Source organism: Cannabis sativa, chromosome 6 (genome assembly GCF_029168945.1).
Source record: "Cannabis sativa cultivar Pink pepper isolate KNU-18-1 chromosome 6, ASM2916894v1, whole genome shotgun sequence".
NCBI classification, from domain to species: Eukaryota; Viridiplantae; Streptophyta; class Magnoliopsida; order Rosales; family Cannabaceae; genus Cannabis; species Cannabis sativa.
In genome coordinates, this window is record NC_083606.1 from 64,021,988 (window position 1) to 64,046,199 (window position 24,212).

A 24,212-nucleotide genomic window follows, 5' to 3' on the forward strand; every position below is an offset into this window, starting at 1 on the left:
TATAGTTTATTTTTTATGGGATAAATAAATAACGGTTATGAATTTTTTTTATTTTTTACATTTATATGAGGTTTGTTATGTCATATTTTTGTTAAAAAAAAAAAAAAGTAGAAATCTCATATTTATAAAACAACAATAATTTTTGCCGGAAAAGTCGTCGGCACCAGAAAAGTGGACGGGGCCAGAAAGTCTCCAGAAAAGTTAGTGTCACCGGAAAAGTCACTGAAAAAATCAATGTCACTGAAAAATTCACCGTCGTCGGAAAAATCACTGAAAAAATCACCAAAAGTAAATGTCTCCGATATATAACTAAAAATATAACCGATATTATGAATAAAAACTAATAACTCAAACCGGTTATAATTGAAATATAACCGGTTCTGTACCATAATAAATAAAAATAAATAAAATAAAATAACTCAAAGCAGTTATAATTAAAATAGAATCGGGTTCTATAACAGTGTTATAATGAATAAAAACCAATAACACGAAATAACTCAAAACCGGTTGTAACTAAAATAGAACTATTTATATAACATAATGAATACAAACAAGTAACACACAACAATTCAAATCGATTGCAATTAAAAAATAAAGGAAAAATCAGTTTCTAAAACAAAAAAACATAAATTAAAAACAAAACTAGTTCTACAATAAAAAATTTCATAATTCATAATACCTCATAAAACCGATTATAATTTTTTAAAAAAAAAATGGAGATCAATTTTAAAAAAAATATTGAGGCATAAATATGAAAAGAACCAGTTCCATAACAAAATAAATAAACACACAATAACTCAAATATAATATAAAGAAACTGGTTATATTTATCAACTAATTAAAATTTTAAGACAAAAAAACTTGTTCCTGTTGGATTAAAATCCTCAATATGGGCTCATATGTATATTAGTGAATTGCTACTTGAAGCTTGGCCCAAAATAAAGTGATCATTTTAGTAATTGTGGGTCATTGGGTATTAAAGTGTCATGGGCTAAATGTGTAGATACCCTAAGCGATATTTCTAATTTATTGAGGGGCTAAATTAGAAATACTTAAAATTAATAACCTAGCTATGAGGTTATAAATTGGTAGTGGTCCCCAAGAAACAAGAGCCAATTTCTATTCTCATCTTCCCCCATCAAGAGAGAAAATTAGAAAACCTAAGTCTTGTTTTCTTGGAAGATCATTACCCAAAATCACCACAAAGATTATCTCTACAAGATGGATTAAGATCATCACTATCTATGAATTAAGGTACGCTTCCGCCATTTGAATTTTTCTCTTTGAATCAACAAAGGTATTCTTTAGATCTATAGTTATACACTTATAATTATATGTAATATGTTTATCTATAGAATCTAACAAGTGGTATCAAGAGCCACTTTTGATTGATTCTTTGAGAATTTAAGGTTTATGTTAAAGAAATTTGGGAAATTTAAAAATTAGGGTTATGGTCTTTCCACTTTTTGGCTTGAGATATAAATTTATATATGTTTATATCATGATGATTAAGTAATGCTATTTTTTGGGTTGAAATTTTATTTATTTGTTTTGGTTTCATAATATATCGTTCTCCTCTGATGTATTGATGTATTGATTTTTTATGACTACCGTATAAATATAACTTGATGTTTGATTGCCATTGAATCAATGGTTTAAGATAAGTTATGAATTACAGTAGCACACCCTCGAGATTACAACAATACTCATTCCAAATTATTACTACAGTTACCAATAAATTCAAAATACATGTTATATCTTTTATCCTAATATCAATTTCGTAGTATTTTTTTTTTCATTAAGGGGATTAAGCTTTTGGATATAAATATATATATATGGGAATTAAGGATTTGGTAAGATATTATGTGGTATATATTTATTGTATTCATTATGTAAATATATATATAGGAATTAAGGATTTGGTAAGATATTATTTGGTATGTATTTATTGTATTCATTATTTATATATATATATGGAAATTAAGGATTTGGTAAAATGTTATTTAGTATATATTTATTGTATTTATTATTTTTTATTTAGGATTGATGTGTTTTTATATATTGAGATAAAGTCAAAACTCATTTGAATCAATTTTGTTCAAATTTGGCATACTAAAATTTTAAAGTTTGTCTCTCATTCTAAATGAGTTGATTGAAACATGATGTCGCCAAAGCAACCTCTCTTGTGTAGATTGCTCATGAGGAATGTTAGATGTTTGTGTGTGTGTTTCTCATGTAAGTATTGATCGGCCCAAAGGAAGGTTATACTTATTTTGAGGGCACACATACTTGTGGTGATAAATATGTGACAATTATAAGGTTTCCATGTGAACAATATGTACAGTCCAAAGATTGACAAATTGTTTGACAGGATTTATTGTCAATATTTGATTGCTACAACAAGAGTACCGCTTACAGTTAATATTATTGTCCAAAGACTTGATATTAATGGTGTGTTTGGTATCTTGAGATGGGATTTGCCATTATTTGAACTTACTTTGTTATGTTGATTCTTTTGTGAACCCTTGGTTATTTTGTTCTATTTTTTTGCTCATGTTTTAGTTATATCTACCAACATAAAGTTAATGCCAATGAGATAAATTTTTAAGTAAAGGAAAGATGCAAATATGCTTCTTTAGCTACCTTGTTTAAAGAAAGGATAAGGACAAAGATAAAATTCAGTATGTTGCATATGGAACACTGTTAAAGAAAGTGCAAAAGATTTTAGATATGGAATTATCTATGACTTTTACAAAAGGAATTAAAATAAGGTTAAAGTGTTCCAAGTATGTCATTAGACATATCTAATGAAAATAAGTTTCTCACTATGGTTTGTTTTGTAAATGATTTAATTTATTGTACCTAACTATACTTAATAAGTAATTTTTTATGAAATTTCTTATGTAAGTATACTATGGAAGGTTATCTATGAAACTAAAAGCCAAGTGATGATGAAAGATTCATCTTTAGGGGCAAAAGTGAAACATCTACATATGAGGCTATAAGGATATTCAAACTATGGTTAAAGACTAGTTATTTTTTGGATTTGGAAAAGACTTATACAGTATCATCACCTAGATGAGTTTTGGTTTTGAATTCTATTTTGAATAAGTTAGGACATTCTTGTTCATTTAGAATTTAAAAGTCTTTTCCAATATTGGTTCTACTAGCTCTTTAATTTATGAATTTATTGAAATTTGCCTCATATAAAGAAACCTTATAATTTCTCTTATGGTACAAAATATAAATTGAATCATGAGAATTCTATTATACTTTGGTATAAGTATTAAGATTATATCTCCCAAAAGGAGAATAGAAGGACTTATTTTTAATAGAATTCTTGATCCCTTGATTTAATAAATTTTAGATTTTATAAAGGGGTAACAAACAAACATAAAGAAATCAAGCGACAAAATAAAAGTTTCATTATCTAAGAATTTATGCTATATTTTGGTAGATCTTTCCTCATGGTTTCATGGAATGATCAATAATAGTATCTTGTCTTCAGACTAATGAAACTTGTTTTGTTCATAAGGCATTAATCTTTAGACGTTTCTTTTAAATTTTTAAACCATAGTTGACAAATCAACTAGGTAAGAAAATTAAAATCGTTGAAACTAACTATGATGGTTAACACTACCATGGGAGGTATGACGAATCAAGTGAATAACGTCTAAGATTATTTTGCACAAATACTAAAGAAATGTAATTTCATCTTCCAATACAAAATGTTAGGCAAACCTAACATGAAGGGTATTTGAGAGATGTAATTAACATTTATCTAAGGACATGACTAGAAGTGTGATAATTCATTCTTCGTCATGAAACTCGTTTTTGGGGAGAAACACTTAAGAATGCAACATAAATTCTGAACTGTGTATCAAGTAAAGTATAAGTTAAAACTATTTATAAACTAAGGTTGTGGTTAGACTCATAGTCTAACATATAGATATATTCTATTTGTGGATGTTCAATTAAGATGAGGTCTTATAAGCCTCATAAAAGGAATACGAACTCCAAAATAGTAAGGAACTATACTTTACTGTATACTCTAGTAATTAAAAAAGCTACAATTTTTGTGATCCCACATTATGGTTCAATTTTGAGACGAGAAACTTTAATAATTTTGAGGATGTTGAGTTTGGGAGAGAAATAAGATTATTATAGATATTGTTCTTGAGAAGGAATTGACGTTAAACTCAATTCCAACTATCACTTTTGACAATGTTTAGGTTTTCATGACTTTCATTGATCAATAAGTGAATCCAGAACCTTGATAAGACAATATCAAACAACTTCTCATTCAAGATATGGTAAATGTTTCAGATAATCAAACTCAACAACCTCAAAGGTCAGTGTCATTAAAGAAATCCATGAGAGAAAGGACATAAGGAAATAATGGAATGATAGACGATGATCCAATCAACTTTTATCATGCCATGCAGGTTCCAACTCTCGAAGCGGGTGATATCATAAATAAAGAGTACAAATTGATCTGAGACAATAAAGTTTTGGTATTTTTCCTATTGCTATAAGGTGTAAAACTAATTGATTATAAATAAGTATTTATAATCAAGAGGGATACAAATTGCAATGTGGAGAGATGCACATTATGTCTTGCATGTAAGGAATTACTTATAAAGCATATATTTATTATTTTGAATAGACTTTCTTTGGTTTAATTGAAAGACTATTTCAAGACAAGCATGACACTGACTACTCATTATGGTCTTGAGTTATATCAAATGGATTACTAATGTGTCATTTATCAATAATGATATTGATGACAAAAGTTATGTGTGCAACGAGAAAACTTTGTGTCCAAAGATCCAAAGAATATGGTTTGCAAATTAGGAAAATCCATGTGTATACTCAAGTAAGCTTCTCGTGAATAATTACACAATTTTCATTAAGTATTCTCATTTGGTTTTTGAGATAAAAGCTTTTGATGATTGTGTATATATCACAGGTTCAGTGGGAGTAAGAATATGATCCTGGTATTATATTGGTGAACAATTGCTTGCCATTAATGATATACTCATTTTGTATTAGGAATTCAATATATGTTGAGAATGTTCTTGAAATATTCTTGAATTATAACAAAAGAGATATATCAATAAAGTATTCAAAATTTTTGGCATGAAAGATACTATACCAGGTGATAAGCTTGTAGCTAAAGAAAATAAGGTGTCTAAATTATTGCCCTAAAAGCAACCTTAGAATTCAAGAAATATAGAAGATTTTTAATTTACATTGGAATCTAATATATGCTCAAGCATGTATGTATTTGTACTTATACATATTAAGAATGTTGGATAGATATTTAAGTAACCATATAAGGAACTTTCGGTATGCAGCCAAATAAGCTATAAGGAATTTAAGGAGAACAAAATACTATATGTTCACTTATCGGAAATCAGAAAACAGAAAATGTTTGGAGATCATTAAGATTTCTGATTCTGATCTTATAAAGCTTTTAGTTGTGAGATTTTTTTGTCACATATGGCTGCAAAATTAAGAATGGTATTGAAAGCTATTAAAGATATATTTTGTGACAATAAATCAATCAGGTTGCATTTTAGTAACAAAATGAACTCTATAAGGTCAAAGGCACATTGACTTTGAGCTAATTGTTATTAAAATAAAGTTCAGAGTAATAAGGTGTCTATAGAACATAATAAGGACAAACACCATATTTTGTGTGATCTGGATCATTAAGAATATACCACTTAAGGCTTTTCAGGAGCTTATTGCTCATATATGGATATAGTATTATTTAAGATTGTGCTGGTTTAGTGGGAGTTTGTATTTGAGATGTTCTATCAAGCTGATACATATTTATGGTTTGATTCTGCAGATAAACTATGGATTTAAGTTTTGAGTACTCTGAATGTATTCTTTCTATTGAGATTTAAGTATAAGGTTAGAAAGAATTAATAAAGAATTGATCTCAATTAAGGAGGACCAGTTGGAAATAGACATGCTAAGATCACATTTGCATGTAATTTTCATGCTACGCATCCATGATTGATCTATGTTATTTGGTTATATTGATATATGTGACCATTGATGGGTTTAGCTACGATAAATGTTGCGAAGGCCGCTTTGATCCTATGTTAGTATAATTAATGGACGAGATTGTTTTGAAATACCTATAATTATGATAGCAAAAGTTAAGCGCTTATAAGGTTACACACTATCAGAAAACATATGTAGCCCAAGTGGGAGATTGTTGGATTAAAATCCTCAATATGGGCTCATATGTATATTAGTGAATTGCTACTTGAAGCTTGGCCCAAAATAAAGTGATCATTTTAGTAATTGTGGGTCATTGGGTATTAAAGTGTCATGGGCTAAATGTGTAGATACCCTAAGCGATATTTCTAATTTATTGAGGGGCTAAATTAGAAATACTTAAAATTAATAAGCTAGCTATGAGGTTATAAATTGGTAGTGGTCCCCAAGAAACAAGAGCCAATTTCTATTCTCATCTTCCCCCATCAAGAGAGAAAATTAGAAAACCTAAGTCTTGTTTTCTTGGAAGATCATTACCCAAAATCACCACAAAGATTATCTCTACAAGATGGATTAAGATCATCACTATCTATGAATTAAGGTACGCTTCCGCCATTTGAATTTTTCTCTTTGAATCAACAAAGGTATTCTTTAGATCTATAGTTATACACTTATAATTATATGTAATATGTTTATCTATAGAATCTAACAGTTCCGTAAAACAACTAAGATAAAACTCACACACAAAAATCAGTTAAATAAAATAGCTCAAATAAAAATATTCATTCAACATGCTCCAACCCACTAAATAATTACACTCATATCATATCTACTTCAAAAATACTCATTCATTATGTTATATAACCGGTTTGAGTTATTTCGTGTTATTTGTTTTTATTCATTATAACATTGTTATAAAACTGTTTCTAATTTAATTGTAATTAGTTTGAGTTATTTTGTTTTATTTGTTTTTATTCATTATGTTACAGAACTGGTTGAATTTCAATTATAACCGGTTTGAGTTATTTTGTGTTATTTATTTTCATTCATTATGTTATAGAATAGGTTCTATTTTTGTTTATATTTAAGACATCTACTTCTGGTGACTTTTCCAGTGACTTTTACCGGCGACAGTGACTTTTTTGGCGACACTAACTTTTTCGGTGACTTTTTCGGTGACTTTTTCGATGTCAGTGATTTTTTTGACGACTTTTTCGACAGCGATGACTTTTTCGACAAAACTTATTATTGTTTACAAATATGAGATTCCATCTTTTTTACAAAAATATGGCATAAAAAAAGCCCATATAAATGTAAAAAAAAAAAAAAACTCATAACCCCTTAACATTATTTATTTATGTCATAAAAAAATTAAACTCTTACAATTTTTCCATATATAGTGTAATTTCTACTAAAAATGTGTGTGATCTAATACGATTTGAACAGTTTACACTATCATCATTATCAAATATTAAAAATTTAAAAATCAATCTAATAAAATTTTAACAATACAACAAAAAAATCTTATTAAAATTTTAACATCATAATATATATATATATATATCAATTAGGGTTGTACGTCAGTTAATTTGGTCGGTTTATACTACATATTTTTTTTAAACTAATGTAAAGGTCGGGTTACAAAATTTTAAGTACATCTCGCCCAAATAAAAAAAATCTTAAACCAACTGACGAAAAAAGAGCCTTTAAAAAAAAAGTTATAAAATAAAAAATAAAAAAATATTTAATTATAATCATTAGTGGGAATGAACTCATAAAATGTATCACTTAATTAATATTTTTATGCATACATATCATGTATAAATATATGTGTGTTAACGCAGATTTTCGTTAACTAGATATGAGCCTAAATGATAAACTTGCACAGAAAAATAAAAACAGTGAAGGAAAAAGTATGAACACAAAGGATTTTTTACGTGATTTTGCAGTTAAAATTCTGCATAGTCCACGAGTCTATCTTATTAGATTTCTGATGGTTTCTAAAGGCCTTTTTTCTTATCAATCTTTCGTCCCTTTTTCAGTATAACTTGCCTCTATTTATAATTACATAGTCAGGCAGTTAATTACAAAGTTGACAGTAGTCTTTACAACAATTCTCCCCTGAAATCGTGGAGTTTGCCTCTATTTGAATATCACACAGCTGTGATTAATTCGCTTTTACTAGGTCAAGATAATCGTGTATTAAACACGTTTTAAATCATAACGTTCTGGGATGTCTCGATAAAAACTCAGTACCAATGACCTTGATAGCGAGCTGGAGCTTTTCCCCTATCTTTCGAGGTTGATGATGTACGCCTCGTTGCTTCTTCGCTTGAAGGCATAACACTTCATTTTGACAATCACAATTCTTAATAATAAAGAGTACTTCAGCAGTCATCATTCAAATGTCAGCTTCTGCTCGAGAGGACTGATTCGCCAAGACTAATAACCTCACTAAAAGATATTTGAAGCTGATTCGTGAAAGTATCAAGAGTATGCCTTCCTATAGCAAGATAAGCGCCTCGCTATTAGTTGTTTTTAGTTCGCCTGACTGTTATACTTAGTTTGTATATTATACGCTAAGTGTTTTCAGTCATTATGCATTGCTTACGTCTTTCCAGGCACAACGAAGTTGATGTCTCACCTTGTGCATCCAATGTCGTATGGCTTCTCGTTAATAAGTGAGGCAACAGTTTGTATATCTTTATCTCGCATAGGACCTTATAGTCAGCAAGTTGCAAATATACTCTGTCACTTCCGCATTTAATGAGTTATTCTATTAAGAGTAATAATTTGCGGCATAAATAACTAAGTTTATCTTATAGTTGCAGATTAATACCTAAATAAAAATTTTAGCGGTAAAAATACATTCTGCTAGGATTTTAGAACTTCTGTAGGTACCTCAACGTTAAGTGACAGATCCTTACACACGTGGCAATATCTTATTGGTCCATATCATTAAAAAGAAATTAAAGATTAAAAAAAATACTAAGAATCTAAAATTAATAAAAACATTTTTTTTTTGAAAGTATGTATTTTAAGTTGATAAAAAAAACTGGAAAATTCTACAAATGCACCCCCTTAAAATGGATATATTGATGCACCCCTATCTGTTTTAGCATCCGAAATAATTTTTTAGTCAAATTTTTTCTCATGGTCATGTACGTTATAGTTATTTAAGACATCTTGCAAAATTTTAAGAAATTTAGAAAAGTTTAACACGCCGAAAATTATGTTCAAATAGTGAGTTGCACGCGTGACTATTTTATTTTATACGCGTATAAAATAGACTGTTTGAACATTATTTTCTATATTGTAAATTATTCCGAATTTTTCAAAATATTTTAGGATATCTTAAATAGCTATAACGTACATGAATATGAAAAAAAATTAGACTAAAATTTTTTTTGGATACCGAAACAAGTTAAGGATGCATCAGTACATCCTTTTAAGGGGGTGTATTGTAGAATCACCCAAAAACATTAATTAAAAAAATAAAAGATTAAAAACTAAATTAAAATTTGAAAAGTAAATGAAACTAAACCTAGATGAATAAACCCTATTGCTAACCCAGATTCACCAACCCACCCACCCCTCTTTTTCTTTCTTCTTCTTATTTTCTTCTTCTACAGGCCAAATCAATCCAGAACAAATAAACTAAACCATTTCATCCTTTTCGTTCTGTGATGTTGGGCATGAGACTTTCTGAGTTGTGTGAGATGGGCTTCTGTTTCCTCTTCAGCATTGGTAGCGAGATCTGGTGTTGGTATGACTGACATCAGCGGCGACACTAACAATGGCAGCGGAGGAAGCGTGGCTGACCGAGATCACAGACGGTACCGAGAAAAATGACATACCGATTCGGAGGAGAAATCGCGGCGGAGGAGTTGGCCTTTGGTGATGGAGAAGGCTAAGGAGAAATTGTGGCGGAGGACTTCGACTTGGCCTCATTTCTGGCTGGAGAGAGAGAGAGAGAGAGAGAGAGAGAGAGAGAGAGAGAGAGAGAGAGTGGGTTTGGATTTTTTTTTTCTATTTATCGAAGAAAAAGGGTTGATGCATTTAAATCTGGGGTATATTTAGATCTATCATTTTTTAGAGGAACTTTGTTTGTTACATACAGATATAGATCTAAATTATATTAGTTCATCTTCAATATTCTTATTATGTTTTTTTATCTTTAATATTTTTGCCATTTACAGAATATTTAATTAATATTTGCCATTTTTATTTTTAGAATACTTAGTTTTTACTAGATGAATAATTTTATCAGTTTTCTTTGTCCATCGTGAAATAATTTTTTAGAAATTTTGTATGTGCAATATTAATGCAACTGTATCTATATGGACATGGAAATTGTATTGATATTAGTTGAGGAAATTTTCTTAAGGTTATTTTTTGGGTTTGAGAGTGGGGGGAAATATTCTGAAAAAAATAATTTGGTTTTGAGTAGAAAATTTTTTAATTTTGAGATATGAAGATGGGGAAATATTGAAATTTAGATTTAAGTTTTTCTTCAATTATGTTAATTCTGTAGTTTAGTATTTTTGTAATAAATCATATATTTTTTTATATTATTAAATTTAAAAATGTTTTTTTTAGAAAAAAAATAAAATGACTTGGACCAATTAGAAGTTGTCAAATATTTATCTAGTTGGCATTTAACTGAGAAGTTAACGTGAGGTATCTTATTTGTAACAAAATATTGACGGAAGGTATTTTTACCGTCAAAAAAATTACTTAGGTATTAATCTGCAACTAAAAGATAAACATAGGTATTTAAACCGCAAATATCTCTTCTATTAAATGTGATTATCGTTACACGCATCGATCCATATTCTCATTAACTTGACACGTGTCCTCCATTGAAATGGTAGCCGAATTTCGGGTATAACAATGTGTATCTATAACTATATAAAAGTGCCAATCATTTTTAGGCTTTACATATTAAATTACTATTTTAACCTTTTATTTTATGTTTTCATTAAAAAAAATTTATATTTTAATATAAATTACATTATATTTTGCTACTTTTTTTTTGTTTTCAATTAGTTCCTATTGATAATTATATATTAGCCAATAATCATCCAACAAATCAATATATAAATAATTATATAATACAATATACATATATTATAATTAATTAATCATAAACATTACCATTAATTACAAAAATTAGTAGAATATTCTAATTTTCTTATATAATTATAATAATATATTTTTAATCATTTCTTATGAATAATTATTATATTAGCTAATAATTATATAATAAATCAATATAAATAATTATATTTATATTTTTTTTGAATAAATAATTATATTTATATTAATTATAGAAATAATATACATATATTATAATTTGTGTTTTCGGGCTTGTATTTTGCCTCGTGTGCGTTAGGAGGATGATTGTTGAAGTTGTTCTATCTTTGTTGTTGTTTATTTAATTTGAGTTTTTTTTTTTTTTGTTTGAGTTGTTTTGGTGTGGTGCACATTATGTCCTTAGTGGACCTTTTTAGTAGTGTTTGTCCCTTTCTATGCTCCTGTGTGAGTCTTGAGCTTAATGCTCTTTTCAAATTAGTGTGGCTGGCCGACAGTTGTTATCTCTTAGTGAGATTGCAGTTTATCTGCTGGACTTATAGGGCTCTTGCCCTTTGATCAACCTTGAATGAAGCTTTTATTTAAAAAAATAAAAATAAAAAGAGTTGGTACTCCCCATTCTTATTTATTTAAAATTACAAAATTAACCTCCTAAAAGATTATTAAAAAATTATTTTAAAAATAACTTAGTAATTTCATAAATGAATAGTAATAATATCACTTCACTCCTTATCCCTCCTATCAAACATTTGAGGGATCATTACTCTGCTCTCCCTCTTTTATATTATCCATCTTCTCTTAACTCTCTCTCCATCCTCTCTATTCTCCATCCACCCTACCAAACATATGTAAAAGTATTTTAAGTCAGCATATTAACAAAATTATATGCAACTAAAAAGTCTAAAATTTACATCTTCCTTTAGGGCCTAAATTTACATCTTTAAGGGCCTAATTACTATAGAATTTAAAAATAGTGAAAGTCCGTATAAAATATTAGAAAAATATATAGTACACTCTTTAAAAAATATTTTAGTATATTATTCAAAACATTTTTTGAATCTGAACTATAAGATATAGTTATTTAGAACTACATGTTTTTTTTAGTATAAAGTTCAATTATTTTATTGCACTCGTAACTATTTTTTACTACGTAGTAATTAATTAATAAATTAAATTTTATTTTTAATAATGTAAACTATTTAAAAAAATTTAAAAATAAAAATTAAATAGTTATCCAACTACAAAACATAGTGTACTGCAGATTTTTCCATGATTGTCTATTTTAAAAAATTAAATCCAACTAAGAATTTAAATTTTAAACTAAAATGAAAACAGAATTTTCATATTTTCTCAATTTGAGTGTACAAACCAACCAATCACATATTCAATTTTTTGAAAACTAAAAACAATAAATAAGATATAACTTATCATAAGTTTGTACAAACTAAATTCAAATTCACTTGAACCTCCAATTTTCTTATAAGAAACCAATCAACCCCTAAATATTTGGTTATTATTTCTTTTATGATGTCATTCTTAATTTTTCCAAATCATTTATTTTAGTTCTTTATCTCATTTTTTTATTAATTAAAAATATTTAAATGATGTATAAGAAATTAAAAAACACTAATATGAAAATTCTAAAAACAAATTTGATGTTTTACTTGAATCAATCAACCAAAATAGTTTATTTTCTGTGTTTCCTCACTAAGACAATTAGACTTGTATTCCCCAATCTGAGGCCCAAATACTCCATTGGAAAATTAGTGAAATGGTTGAGCAAAGAAAAATAAAAAATGCAGGGTAATACTAACACTAACAAGTGAAGAAAAAAAAACTAACCAAAACTCAATTTTAATCATCAGTCAGCCTCCTATTTGTTGTTATGACTTAATGACTCTTATCAAAAGAATGATTCTATCACTGGTCTCCTAGTGGCTAGTAAAATGTTTGATGTGTACTATACAAAATCAACCTCATATGTTTCACAATCTATAATTTTAAAAAAATAATTATAATAATGGAAAAGAGACCAATAATTTTACCAACCATAGTACTGGAGGCACATTATACAACTCTAAAAGAAGGGGAAAAAAAATCAGCCAAATTTCCCAATTTCCATCTTCTTCCTCATTGCTTTTTGACCATGATATACAAAGGAATCTATTATTCCAGCAATAGTGAAGATACCTAAACATATTCAAGAGAAGCATCAATATAGTTAGTTGCATCATAGGTAACATACAGAAAGAATATCAAAGAATTGCTGTGAAAAATAACAACGCCAGAAGTTATGGATAAGTAGCATGCAAAGTTTTCAGACATTTCAAATAAACCAGTATATATATACATATATTTATATATATATATATATATATATATAGAGAGAGAGAGAGAGAGAGAGAGAGAGAGAGAGAGTACCTCCAATTATGGCACAAATGTGGGTAATGAAGTGTAAAAATGGAACACGTTCCTCTTTGAAGTTTACCTGCAAAATAGATACAAATACAGTTAACATATAGCATTGAAATTAATGCTACATTTAGACATTTTCTTTATGGAAGCCACATTTAGACAGTTAACATATAGCATACAGTTAATCACAACTCTAAACAGAGAGAAATTTAACAAGTGATTTCTCCCTGTCTAAATGTGGGTATATTTCTGACTTAATTGGTCACATAAGGAATAAATTATTCTAATCATCTCTTCCACATTTAGACTTCAGGTTGTGCCATTATCTTATTGATTTCCTATTTGATCTTATCTGGTTATCACTTGTTAATTTAATATTTCATCCACGGATGTGCTCGTGGCTGTGGCCATGATAGCCGTAAGCTAAACATCAAGGCAACTTTAGGCAATCGTTTTCCACAAAATTAAAAGACAAAAAAGAAAGAGGAGATAAGTAAGTTTTCACTATTGACAGCCCAAGTAATGGAAGGTTCGAAATAGGATTAACCAGTAGCTTCACTAACTGGGTACAATGAACAAACCTTAATTGGAGAAAAATCATAATAGAAGAACACTCCTGGAAGCGATCGGAAGTGTCCAGCTTCTGTATTTTTGAAATGCTCTGTCACAGAGAACTACAGTGTGCAAATTTAGTATAATATCTAAAGAAAAAATGATTAACTACAGATTAGTTCAAATAAATTTCTTACACAATACCTGATTTGATTGGACATCATGGCCTCTAATATTGGTGTACTTTGTAGGTACCACCTATGACACAGTAAAGACCAAATTATCTTCACGAATAATTGTTAGGACAGTGAAAGCAATAAAAGAAATATCATAGAAAAAAACAATATCAAATGGGGAACTATATTATACATTGCCACTAAAGTTCCCTGTTGCATGGAAATTTTCTCCTTTTCAGAGAATTACAAAACTGGAAAATATAGCAGCCCAATCAAACGAAATACAATAAATTAATAAACCACTAACCTTGATGAAATACTGGTACGAACCGCTTGGTGTTTCCTGAGTCCATTTAACCCTGAAGATGCATATAAAAAGGTGGTAGATCTTAGAATCAGAAACCTGGCTAACTTTATTGAGCAAATGGTTGATACAGGAACAGAGAGAGACCGGGAAGCATAATAAGGGCCAATAAAGGGCAGAGATGTAATCATGTAAAAAAGAAGAAGAAATATGTAACCAATTTTTGTTAAATGCAATTCGAAAAACACCAGTATGAGAATGATGCAAGATAGATATTCTAATCATTTGTAGAAATTTAAATACAGATGATTGAATAGAAAGATATTATTACCCATCCAGTGGATTTACCGCGCCAGGAAAATAGTCACCAAAAGCTAATTTGTTTATCTTGTGACTTATCTGCATCATGTAAGATATAAAGAAACACAAGAACGCCTTAGAGTGAGTATAAGAAAGAGCAGATTCACTTGATAATGATAATTAGTAATAGTAAATCAAATAACAATTTATCAGACACAGGACTAAATGCGACATACATTGTATGTATCTGTTTGGAGAGCTAGCAAATCCTGCAGAAACATATTTGCCTGATGAAAGCTTTTTCCAGGGGAAAAATGGAAATTTCCAGCCACTTTGTTAACTTCAAGAGACCCTTCAATATTACATCCTTCACCATCTTCATCTTTTATCTTTTGGATGAAACCTTCACGTTTGCACTGGAAACCAAAGACATAAGAAGCTTAAATCAAATTAGAGTTATTTTCCACTCAGTATATACAGAATTCTTGTTTTAAGTTAATCATTTTTCCTGGTAGTTTCATTTGTTTTCTTGGTTTCAGGGGTGAGACTTACTTTAGATCCCTTTTGTGTGCATTGCTTTTTACTCCTATTAAATATATTAGTCTCATTCTTTAATTTATTTGTACATGCATATATATGTATATACACCCACATGAAAGTATGAAGTAGGGCTATCCCTACCTACAAATTTTTGCCTGGTTCAATGGACTGCAAAAAGTAAATTTCATTCTCTTGTAGTTGCTTTGTTATATATAACTTTGTCTAGTCATATTACACAGCAGAAAGGAGGTAGACCAATTGCTTGCTAATATTGTTAAACGTTCCTATTCTGATTTATGATATGTATAATATAATCAATAATATATATATATAAATCTGAATTGTGACACACACACATAGCAGTCCAAAGAACAAGGTTCATGTTGTAGGATCCCTCATCAACAAAGTATGGGATTAGTTGCTGTATTTTTAGAATCTCATATCGGCTAAGTATGGGATTGCGGATTGGTTGGTGGTTTATAGTCTACTTGGGCACCCTCCTTTTGGGGTGAGTTCTACCTAAGTGGTTATAATAATGCAACATTTGTGTGATGATCTGCATCAAAAAAAGAAAAAAAACCACATATGCAGAGTATTCCAGACATACCTGGTCTATCAAATCCGTATTCGTCATTGCCCAGCCCTTTTTCCTGTATGCTTCACGAACTTCTTCACATGAGTTACAGCACTCATCATCAGACTGCATGAGAGAGAAAATTATGGAGTAAGGAGCAGGCCATATATATATATATAGATTCAAGTTTTATATGCTTTACAACTATAGCTATGATGCTATAGCAGCACAAATAACTGCAACATACCGCTTCTGCCCCAAAGCATGAACCACAATATGTTTCATTATGCTCAAGCCTGCCACCATGCCTCTGTAAGGGTTTCTCAATCTGCAGGATCCAAGAACAGGGCAAGAAAGAGGTAAGAGCATGTCATAAAGATTGCCAGATAGATAATATATTAGATACTGTAGTAAAATAAATCAGCTATTTCAATGTTTTTGACATAAAATGAAAACTTAATAGTAACTAGTAGTATCAACAAAATATATTGTTCTTCACAATTATAATGCAAAAATAAACCCAAGAAAGGAGAAGAACATTTAAACTGCCTATGCATTTCCTTGTGCTAGTGTTACATTTGTAGTTTGTACTGCACTCAACCAACCATACCCAGGGAGCAGGAATCATCTGATTTCTTTTTTTATTTATTTTTGAAACAGAACTTGTGTTACAAGCAAATTTAGAGAATAAAAAACATTACTAGAGTTTTTAAACTCTATCAAAACAATCATTGAAGGGATGCTCATAAAACATTTAAATCCTAAGCATATCAGAGAAAATCTGCTTATATTATGGTATCCTTAATATGTGAGGGTTCTAAAACAATTTTGGGTGGGGTAAGCCATATACATTCGACCTCTGTCCCTCTTTCTCAAAAAAAAAACTCTCTGCTTATATACGAAAACATATTGCTAATAGGTATTTAATCTTATCCCACAATACTTCTTCTGCAGTTTCCTTTTCTTCAAAAATCCTGTAATTCGTCTCAAATCAGATCATTGGTCAAGTTCATGGCCACAGTTATCTTCAAGTATGTACCCCTTTACCTTTGAAACTTTATCAGGCCAGGGTATTTGGGAATGAAATTCTCTTATTTTCGATATTATAATCATAACAAGTTTTTTAATTAAGAGGAAAACAAAAAATTCAACAGAAGGGGGGAGTACTCCTGCTTTAAGTTGTATGTATGGGCATGATTTTATGCAACTCTTTTTCTAATCAAATGCTTATCTAATACCAAGATGTATGAAAACAGCTGCTAAAATTGAATAATTTATAAAGTATTAATCCCAGCAAACCTTTGGTGCACCAATTCCCTCCTGTCTTGCTTCAATTAGATTACCATGAGCATCAATTCTTTTCTTGACTATATTATGCCTCTGCAAGTAAAAAAAAACGTAAAGCAAAACACCTAACCATTAGCATCACAACCACCAAAATAAATAGAGAAGATATGATAACCAGAACATACTATATCAAGATGTTGCTCTCCGCTGATATCAAGTGCATCGAGACTGAGTAATGAACATGCGATGACTGGAAAAGTAACATCAAACTGCATTGAAAGATATGTGGTATCAATACACCTGAGATACCACTGTCTGAATAAATCTTATAGCCAGAGAATTTCACATTGCTATTCCATAAATAAACAGCATATTAAAGGTAAGACATTTTTTACAAATCTTTGAGCGCACAAGGGTTCTTCAAAAAGTTATGACCAGTATAAGTTGCAACAATTACAAGTTCAATGGGAATGTAATTGGATAAATTAAGAATTACATTGATCCGTAGGGTTTCGCCTCTTGAAGTATCAACAACCAGCTTTGTCTCTTTGACAGTGTGAAGGAACAATGCTGTAAAGATAGTTAATTAAAAATTAGGAAATGCAACTGTCAGAAACAAACAGCAATAAAGGTGTCTTAACAGGCAATAAAACAGGAAGAATCATAAATGCAGGTTATGTGATTAAATCAGCAGCAAAAGAGAACTTGCAAAAATGTTTTTCTTATATTCTTTTTCTGACACACAAGAATTAGTTGTCATATTCGGCATACAGATATTACATTACCAACCCACTCCAAAAGAAAACATCAAACTAAAATTGTTGGAAGTTGCCAAGCATGGTTTATAATACTATAAGGTCATTTCTGGAAAGTGACATAAGATTAGATAATTTTTAGCATGTGTTTTGGTTTTGCAAGCAGATAAATATTGGAAATTAGTCCACCTAGTTTCGGATAATTTGGTCTGTTGAGAAACATAAGATAATTTTATCAAACCTAATCTCCCCATGAGACAAAAATTTGCAACTATGCATCCATCTTCATTTTCCATAATTCATTGTTTGCAAATGATGAACTCAACTCACTAATTCTATTTATGTTTTATCTTAATCCAACCCATTTCTATTATATCCTAATTCTACGTACCACAAGATATCTAGATCAAACAAGGGGGCCAACATGTGCCAATACGAACAATAGGCCAACAGATGACAAGGCTTTCTACTCCAGACATACAAGCTGAAACTGATAGTTAAAAAATAACAGGAAACTAGAGTAAAACATTCAACTATGCGTTAAGAAAACAAATTGCTAGCCATGCTTCTCAAAGAATCATTCACATTGCCAGCTCCTGCCTGATTATACTAACATTACGGCAGAATCTAAAAGCTAAATTTCTCAAATAGGTATGATAGGTAGTTAGAATCTATGCCAATCACAATTGAAACCATTTCCCAAATTCTCTGCTTCTAAAATTCACATTTTAGGGTAGGGGTGTAAAATAGCCGAATCAAAGACCATATTAAACACACATCATTGGGCTGTAGATCATTTATAGTAGCTGAAATGATCCCAATCACAGCATCAGTTTCTAACGCTGTAAATGCAACCCAAACAGAGACTTAAAAAAGCTTAACCAATGAACCCTTCGACAGCTTCAATCAACAATGTCAAGATCCCAAATTTCTGCTTTGGGTTAGGAAAGGAACCACAATTCGGAAAGGGAAAAATAATTCTCTCAAGAGAAATGCCTTTGGCCATAAGGCTTGAGAACCAATTGTTCACACGCATATAAATATAAATATAGCATAAAAAGAACCCTAAAATCAGCAGGAGAGGAAGAGAGAGATAGAGAGACGTACAAAATTCGGAGAAAAAGAGGATGAGCATAACGAGGGAGGAGACGATAGTGATTATGCCACCGGAGAATGTACGATTGTAGAAATCCTCATTAACTTTAGGGTAAGCATCCAAATTCCGGAGCTTAAGCACTAATTTCTCCATGGCAGACGATCTTCAAATTGAAATACCTCAACCCCAATCCTCCAATTTCAGTTATTCGTACATTTACTCATCAGAAATTCAAATAGTTAGAGATTGAGGTTTGGGTTGACTGGAGGCGACCGATGACAAGCCTATGTTCCGACCGAACGATGAACCAAATATGAAAGCAATTACCCCAATTATTGACCCAAACAACGCAACTTTGACATAATTAAAATATGGAAATGAGATTATACTTTTCAAAAAATACCTCCTTTTTTTTTCTATGTTTTCCTATTAAATTTGTTTCTTTTTTCAAATGATTTTCTTTCCTTGTTTTCTTTTTCAATTTTATTTATATTGTTGAGACTGAGTTGGTAAATTTACAGTTTTAAAAAAATATTCTCTAAAAATATGACATGTTGCTTCTAAAAAAGTATTTTCTAAAAATATAGTCTTTAGGTGTAATGATAATAATAAATTAATAATGATAATCTTGCCAAAATTGTTAATTATCTAATTTTTTGATTATTTATGAACGAGTCTCGGTAGCACGAGCATGACACGATATAAAAAAATAAAAATTACATAAAATATTAGAATTTAGGATAAGATGAATGAGGTTCTATCTCAAAATCAATTGGTAATGATAGGAGTAGCTCATTCATCTTATATATCACAATTTATTTCCACACATTAGCAATGTGGGACTAACTCTTAATGCACCCTCCTCACGTTTGGGCGACATTTAAGAGACCACAAGACCGAACGTGATATTTGAAAGAATCCCACTAGGCCAAATATCGGGAAATTTGTGGGTGTACGCATCGGGAAATTTGTGATTTTTGAAACAGGTCAAAGACCCCAACACTAGAAATTGGTACACATTGGTCGAAAGGTCCCAAATGGAGGTTAAAGGGGAGACAGCGGAAGTATTTGTTTGGACCGGCAGCACTTTGGCTCACAATGGATCACAAGTGGCTCTGATACCATGTAGTATCTGGGATAACATGAATGAGGTTCCATCTCAAAATTAATTGGCAATGGGAGGAGTAGTCTGTTCAGCTTATATATCACAATTTATTTCCACACATTAGCAATGTGGGACTAACTTTTAATACAAAATATGAAAAAAAAAAATAATAAAAGATTTAAGAAAAGAAACTTTTTATTACTCACAAGCAAAATACTAAATCAAGCAACACAAACAACCACAAAAAGGCTTACAAAAAAACCAGCACCAACCATCAATTCCTTGTTATCTTATACAGATTGTGTAAAAAATGTTATTTCTTAGAGTTAAACTTCCTCTTAGAGACACTATACAATCTATAAAAAAGCATTATTTTAATTTGAGTAACAATATACATAGCAAACCCTTTCCAACTCCCCTGACCAACGAAATCATTTGCCCCATACCACATCGACCACCACCACGAACCAACATTCCTCTCACTTCTCTTGCTCTCTTACAACTTTGCCTCAGACCCGAACCCTTAAATTGCAAGCCAGTTCACATCTCTCTTTGTTATCGTTCCCAGTCGCCTAAATCACATCAGTCACCTTCGCCGCTAGCCCCACCCTTGTTCCGTCGAAGCGAGTTCATCATCCTCTCCTTTGGGCTAGCTCTGTTGGATTAATGGCTCCATCAGGATGTTGGTGAAGTCAGCCCACTAACATGGGAGATTCGAATGAATATCTTACTATGAACAACAAAAGGGTACTACCATCATTTATTTTCTGTATAATTTTTACCTTTGTTTATGTCTATGTAAAAGTTTGTCTGAAATTGCATATGTGCAAAAAGGAAACTAGTTGTTGGACGACCAATACCTAGCAAAAAACTAGCTTCTCATGAGCCCACTCACACTAATCTAAATGTGATTTCGCAATTTAGCATTTATTTGGTGATTTCATATTAAGATAATTAATATAAAATTTTTATTATTAAGAAAATGTGTCGATTTAAATTTATTTTTTCATAATTTTTTTATGATATATAACCTACAGATTGGGAGATATGATAATTTACATTCTATAGGGTTGGTTGTAGTTTTGGATGTAAGATGCGATGTTGCTAGCTTTTCAACTTGAATTATATAAGTTTTTAAATTGTTGTTTTGTGTTGAAAGTAATGTAATTATTCTTTGTTGTGATGATATAAGTTTGTTGCTATGTGTTTAATTTGTTCGATAAAATTACTGAATTAGATTCTCCTTAAGCAGTAGTTAAGCCAAATTATGCTTAAGCATTATAATAATTGTAAGAAAGTCATATATTAGGTCTCACAAGAATATAACGATCAATTTATAAACCTAAAGTGCTAGTGCAAGTGTTCCTCCTTGGATCACAAAAATTAAAAAGAAAAGCATCATCAATTACAAAAAGCTTCTGGAAGCAGAATGCTGCATCCAAAAAAGATTTTTTAATTGATCGAAGAAAACCCTCTGGGAGTGGGACGCTGCCCCAGTTGTGGTATTCATTCAATGACTAAACTCCTCCTAAGTATGGGGCATTGTACTTAGCACGTGTTTAATCCAATCTTTCTTTTTTTCCTTTTCCTCCCTTGGAGTTTTTTCTTTAACATGGGTTTATGAGTTGAAATCATCAAACTAGGTTCTCCAACAACCTGTGATTTTGCCCCTATGCAGAAGATCTGCGCGGGTTTTCCCGCACTACTCATCGACGATGATTCGTCTCTTTTATGATCATAAAGTGAGCTCATGCTTGAGCACCAACCACACAAGAAATAACCCACTACACCTCAACAATGGTTTATCTCACTCACAGAAGATAGCTTCAACAGAGAAACTTCAAAGTTTTTCACCCCAGTCACAAAGAGATCAACGCTGGAGGGCAAGAGCAGTCAAGCTCAGACAGTGTCAATGAAATTCCAAACATCGTGGCACGAAGGTGATGGTTAATAATCAAGCATCACCAACTGTTCTAATCAAAATAGATCCTAAAACAGAGTGGGTCACTCCCTAAGAGATATGAAGCCATGCAAGCATCTTATGTATGGTTTTAGGTGAGCCGACATTGCTCCCTGTGGTAGAATTAGATCACCACTCACAGTTGAAAGTGCCTCGTGGCAAACATCACTATGACTACCTTCATAGTGATCGACATCAAGTCTCCTTGGTAGGTCAACACCTAGCGACCTTCGAGCCATCTCACTCGTCTACCACTTGTCTGTTAAGTTCTCGACAGCAATTGGTATCGACCGTCTCCTTGGCAACCAAAGAGTAGAATGCAAATTTTACAACACATCGTTGACATTCACCTAAAAGACTTCCTCGACTATGCCGAGGGGATGAGGAAGACCTCTTTCCCTATGATAACAATCAAGGGGAAGTGGAAGACCTCCTTCGATGTCAAGATAGCCAAGGAGATGAAGAAGCCATCTTCCATTGTGAATACAACAGAACGGGCAACAAAGACCTCTAAGCTTAAATACCAAGGATGAAATGGAGATCACACCTACAATCACTCTAAGGTGCACCCGAGACGGGGAAGACATCACCCCCATCTTGAGCATATTAATTAAGGAGTTAGTCACATCCTTAGTTGACCAAGGAATAGTCAGTGACTGTTACGACACATCATTGACAGTCGTCAAGAAGACCTCCTCTGCTATAAAGCCAAAGAGATGATGAAGACCTCTTCCGCTGTAAAGTTGAGGAGATGATGAAGACCTCTCCCATTGTGAAGTCGAGGAAATGATGAAGGCCTCCTCCGCTACAAAGTTCAGGGGATGTTGAAGGCCTCCTATACTGTAAAGCTAAGGAATTGATGAAGGCCTCCTCTGCTATCATACAAAGAAGATGAACAAGACCACAACTTAACAGAAGACAAAGACTACATCGATATATACATAAATAGATAGTGTGACAAGAGATTCAATGCTAAGACAACAATAGAAGATTAGAGTAAATGCTAACATTCCAATGTCGACATGATTTCACGGCATCTCAAATCAAAGGAAATAACTGAAGGAGTCATCAACTTAAAATTTTGAAATCCACTATTTAATAGGGAATGGGGATTCGAAATCCTACTCTCATTGAGAATGCTTGAAGAACAGAGAAAATTGTCCAAGATTGTCAAAATTGATGCCCACATGGTAGTTTCGAGAGAAACGGGCTTAATTCATGTCATTAAGTCAACCTCGCATAAGTGTAAAGTTAACTTGGGGACAAATGTTTACACCAAGAGTAGCCCTGATGACGTGGACATCAATGTTTGACACGTGGCAAGAAAGATGACATCTTGGAATTGAGTAGTCCTGATTCATAGCAGGTCGTCCTGGGAGGGGTCCCTTGCCCTGCACCCAGGTTAACTTTAGAAACTCCAAAATGGAAGTTCAGACTTCAATAACTTGAATTCAACCCACTATCTTTCAGTATTTTGTGCCATGAAGACATGGAGCAACCTAATCCAAACCTCAAGAGCTGAAATTACACGAATCTACAACCCGGAAGCCAAACTGGGCACCTTGGGTTTCACCCTGCGCCCAAGTTGACATCTTCAACTAGGGTTTCAGCTTTCGGGGCCTTCTTAGTGCAAAAGGGTCAAAACTTACATTCTGACATCAACTAGACATACCACAGATATTTGAGGTATCAGAATCAAAATCGGAGCAAGCTAAATTTTTAGCACCTGGGGCCCCGAGGCCCTGCGCACCCAGGTTGATAATCTATCAATCTGGGCACCTTCCAAGTGTCCAATAAAATATCCAACTTTCGCATTGGATCCTTCTTCATAAAAAACAAGACAATAGGTCCTTCTGGAGGAAAAACAACAATTCTTGGGCACAAATAACAGGGCCTAGCCCCTAGGTTGACACTTGTGGCTGGCCTTGCGCCCAGATTGAAAAAATTTCAACCTGAGCCACAAAAAGTGGATTTTTTCAAGAATTACTTTGAGCATCATCATCTCCATCATCAGAATTTTCGAAAGGACAAAACTGTGA

The 24,212-nt window shown here is 31.6% G+C and overlaps 1 protein-coding gene across 1 annotated transcript; it reads right to left on the bottom strand.

Moving 5' to 3' along the window:
- Nucleotides 1-12,932: 12,932 nt before the first annotated feature.
- LOC115725673 (uncharacterized) lies at nucleotides 12,933-19,584 on the bottom strand. Its single transcript, XM_030655257.2, has 13 exons — nucleotides 19,120-19,584; nucleotides 17,754-17,827; nucleotides 17,443-17,526; nucleotides 17,270-17,350; nucleotides 16,218-16,298; nucleotides 16,004-16,096; nucleotides 15,093-15,272; nucleotides 14,888-14,955; nucleotides 14,560-14,611; nucleotides 14,281-14,334; nucleotides 14,106-14,198; nucleotides 13,531-13,597; nucleotides 12,933-13,299 (listed from the first exon to the last, which is right to left on the bottom strand). Exons 1-13 carry the CDS (start codon nucleotides 19,259-19,261, stop codon nucleotides 13,208-13,210), a joined length of 1,161 nt encoding a protein of 386 aa, XP_030511117.1. The 5' UTR covers nucleotides 19,262-19,584; the 3' UTR covers nucleotides 12,933-13,207.
- Between the last annotated feature and the right edge of the window lie 4,628 nt (nucleotides 19,585-24,212).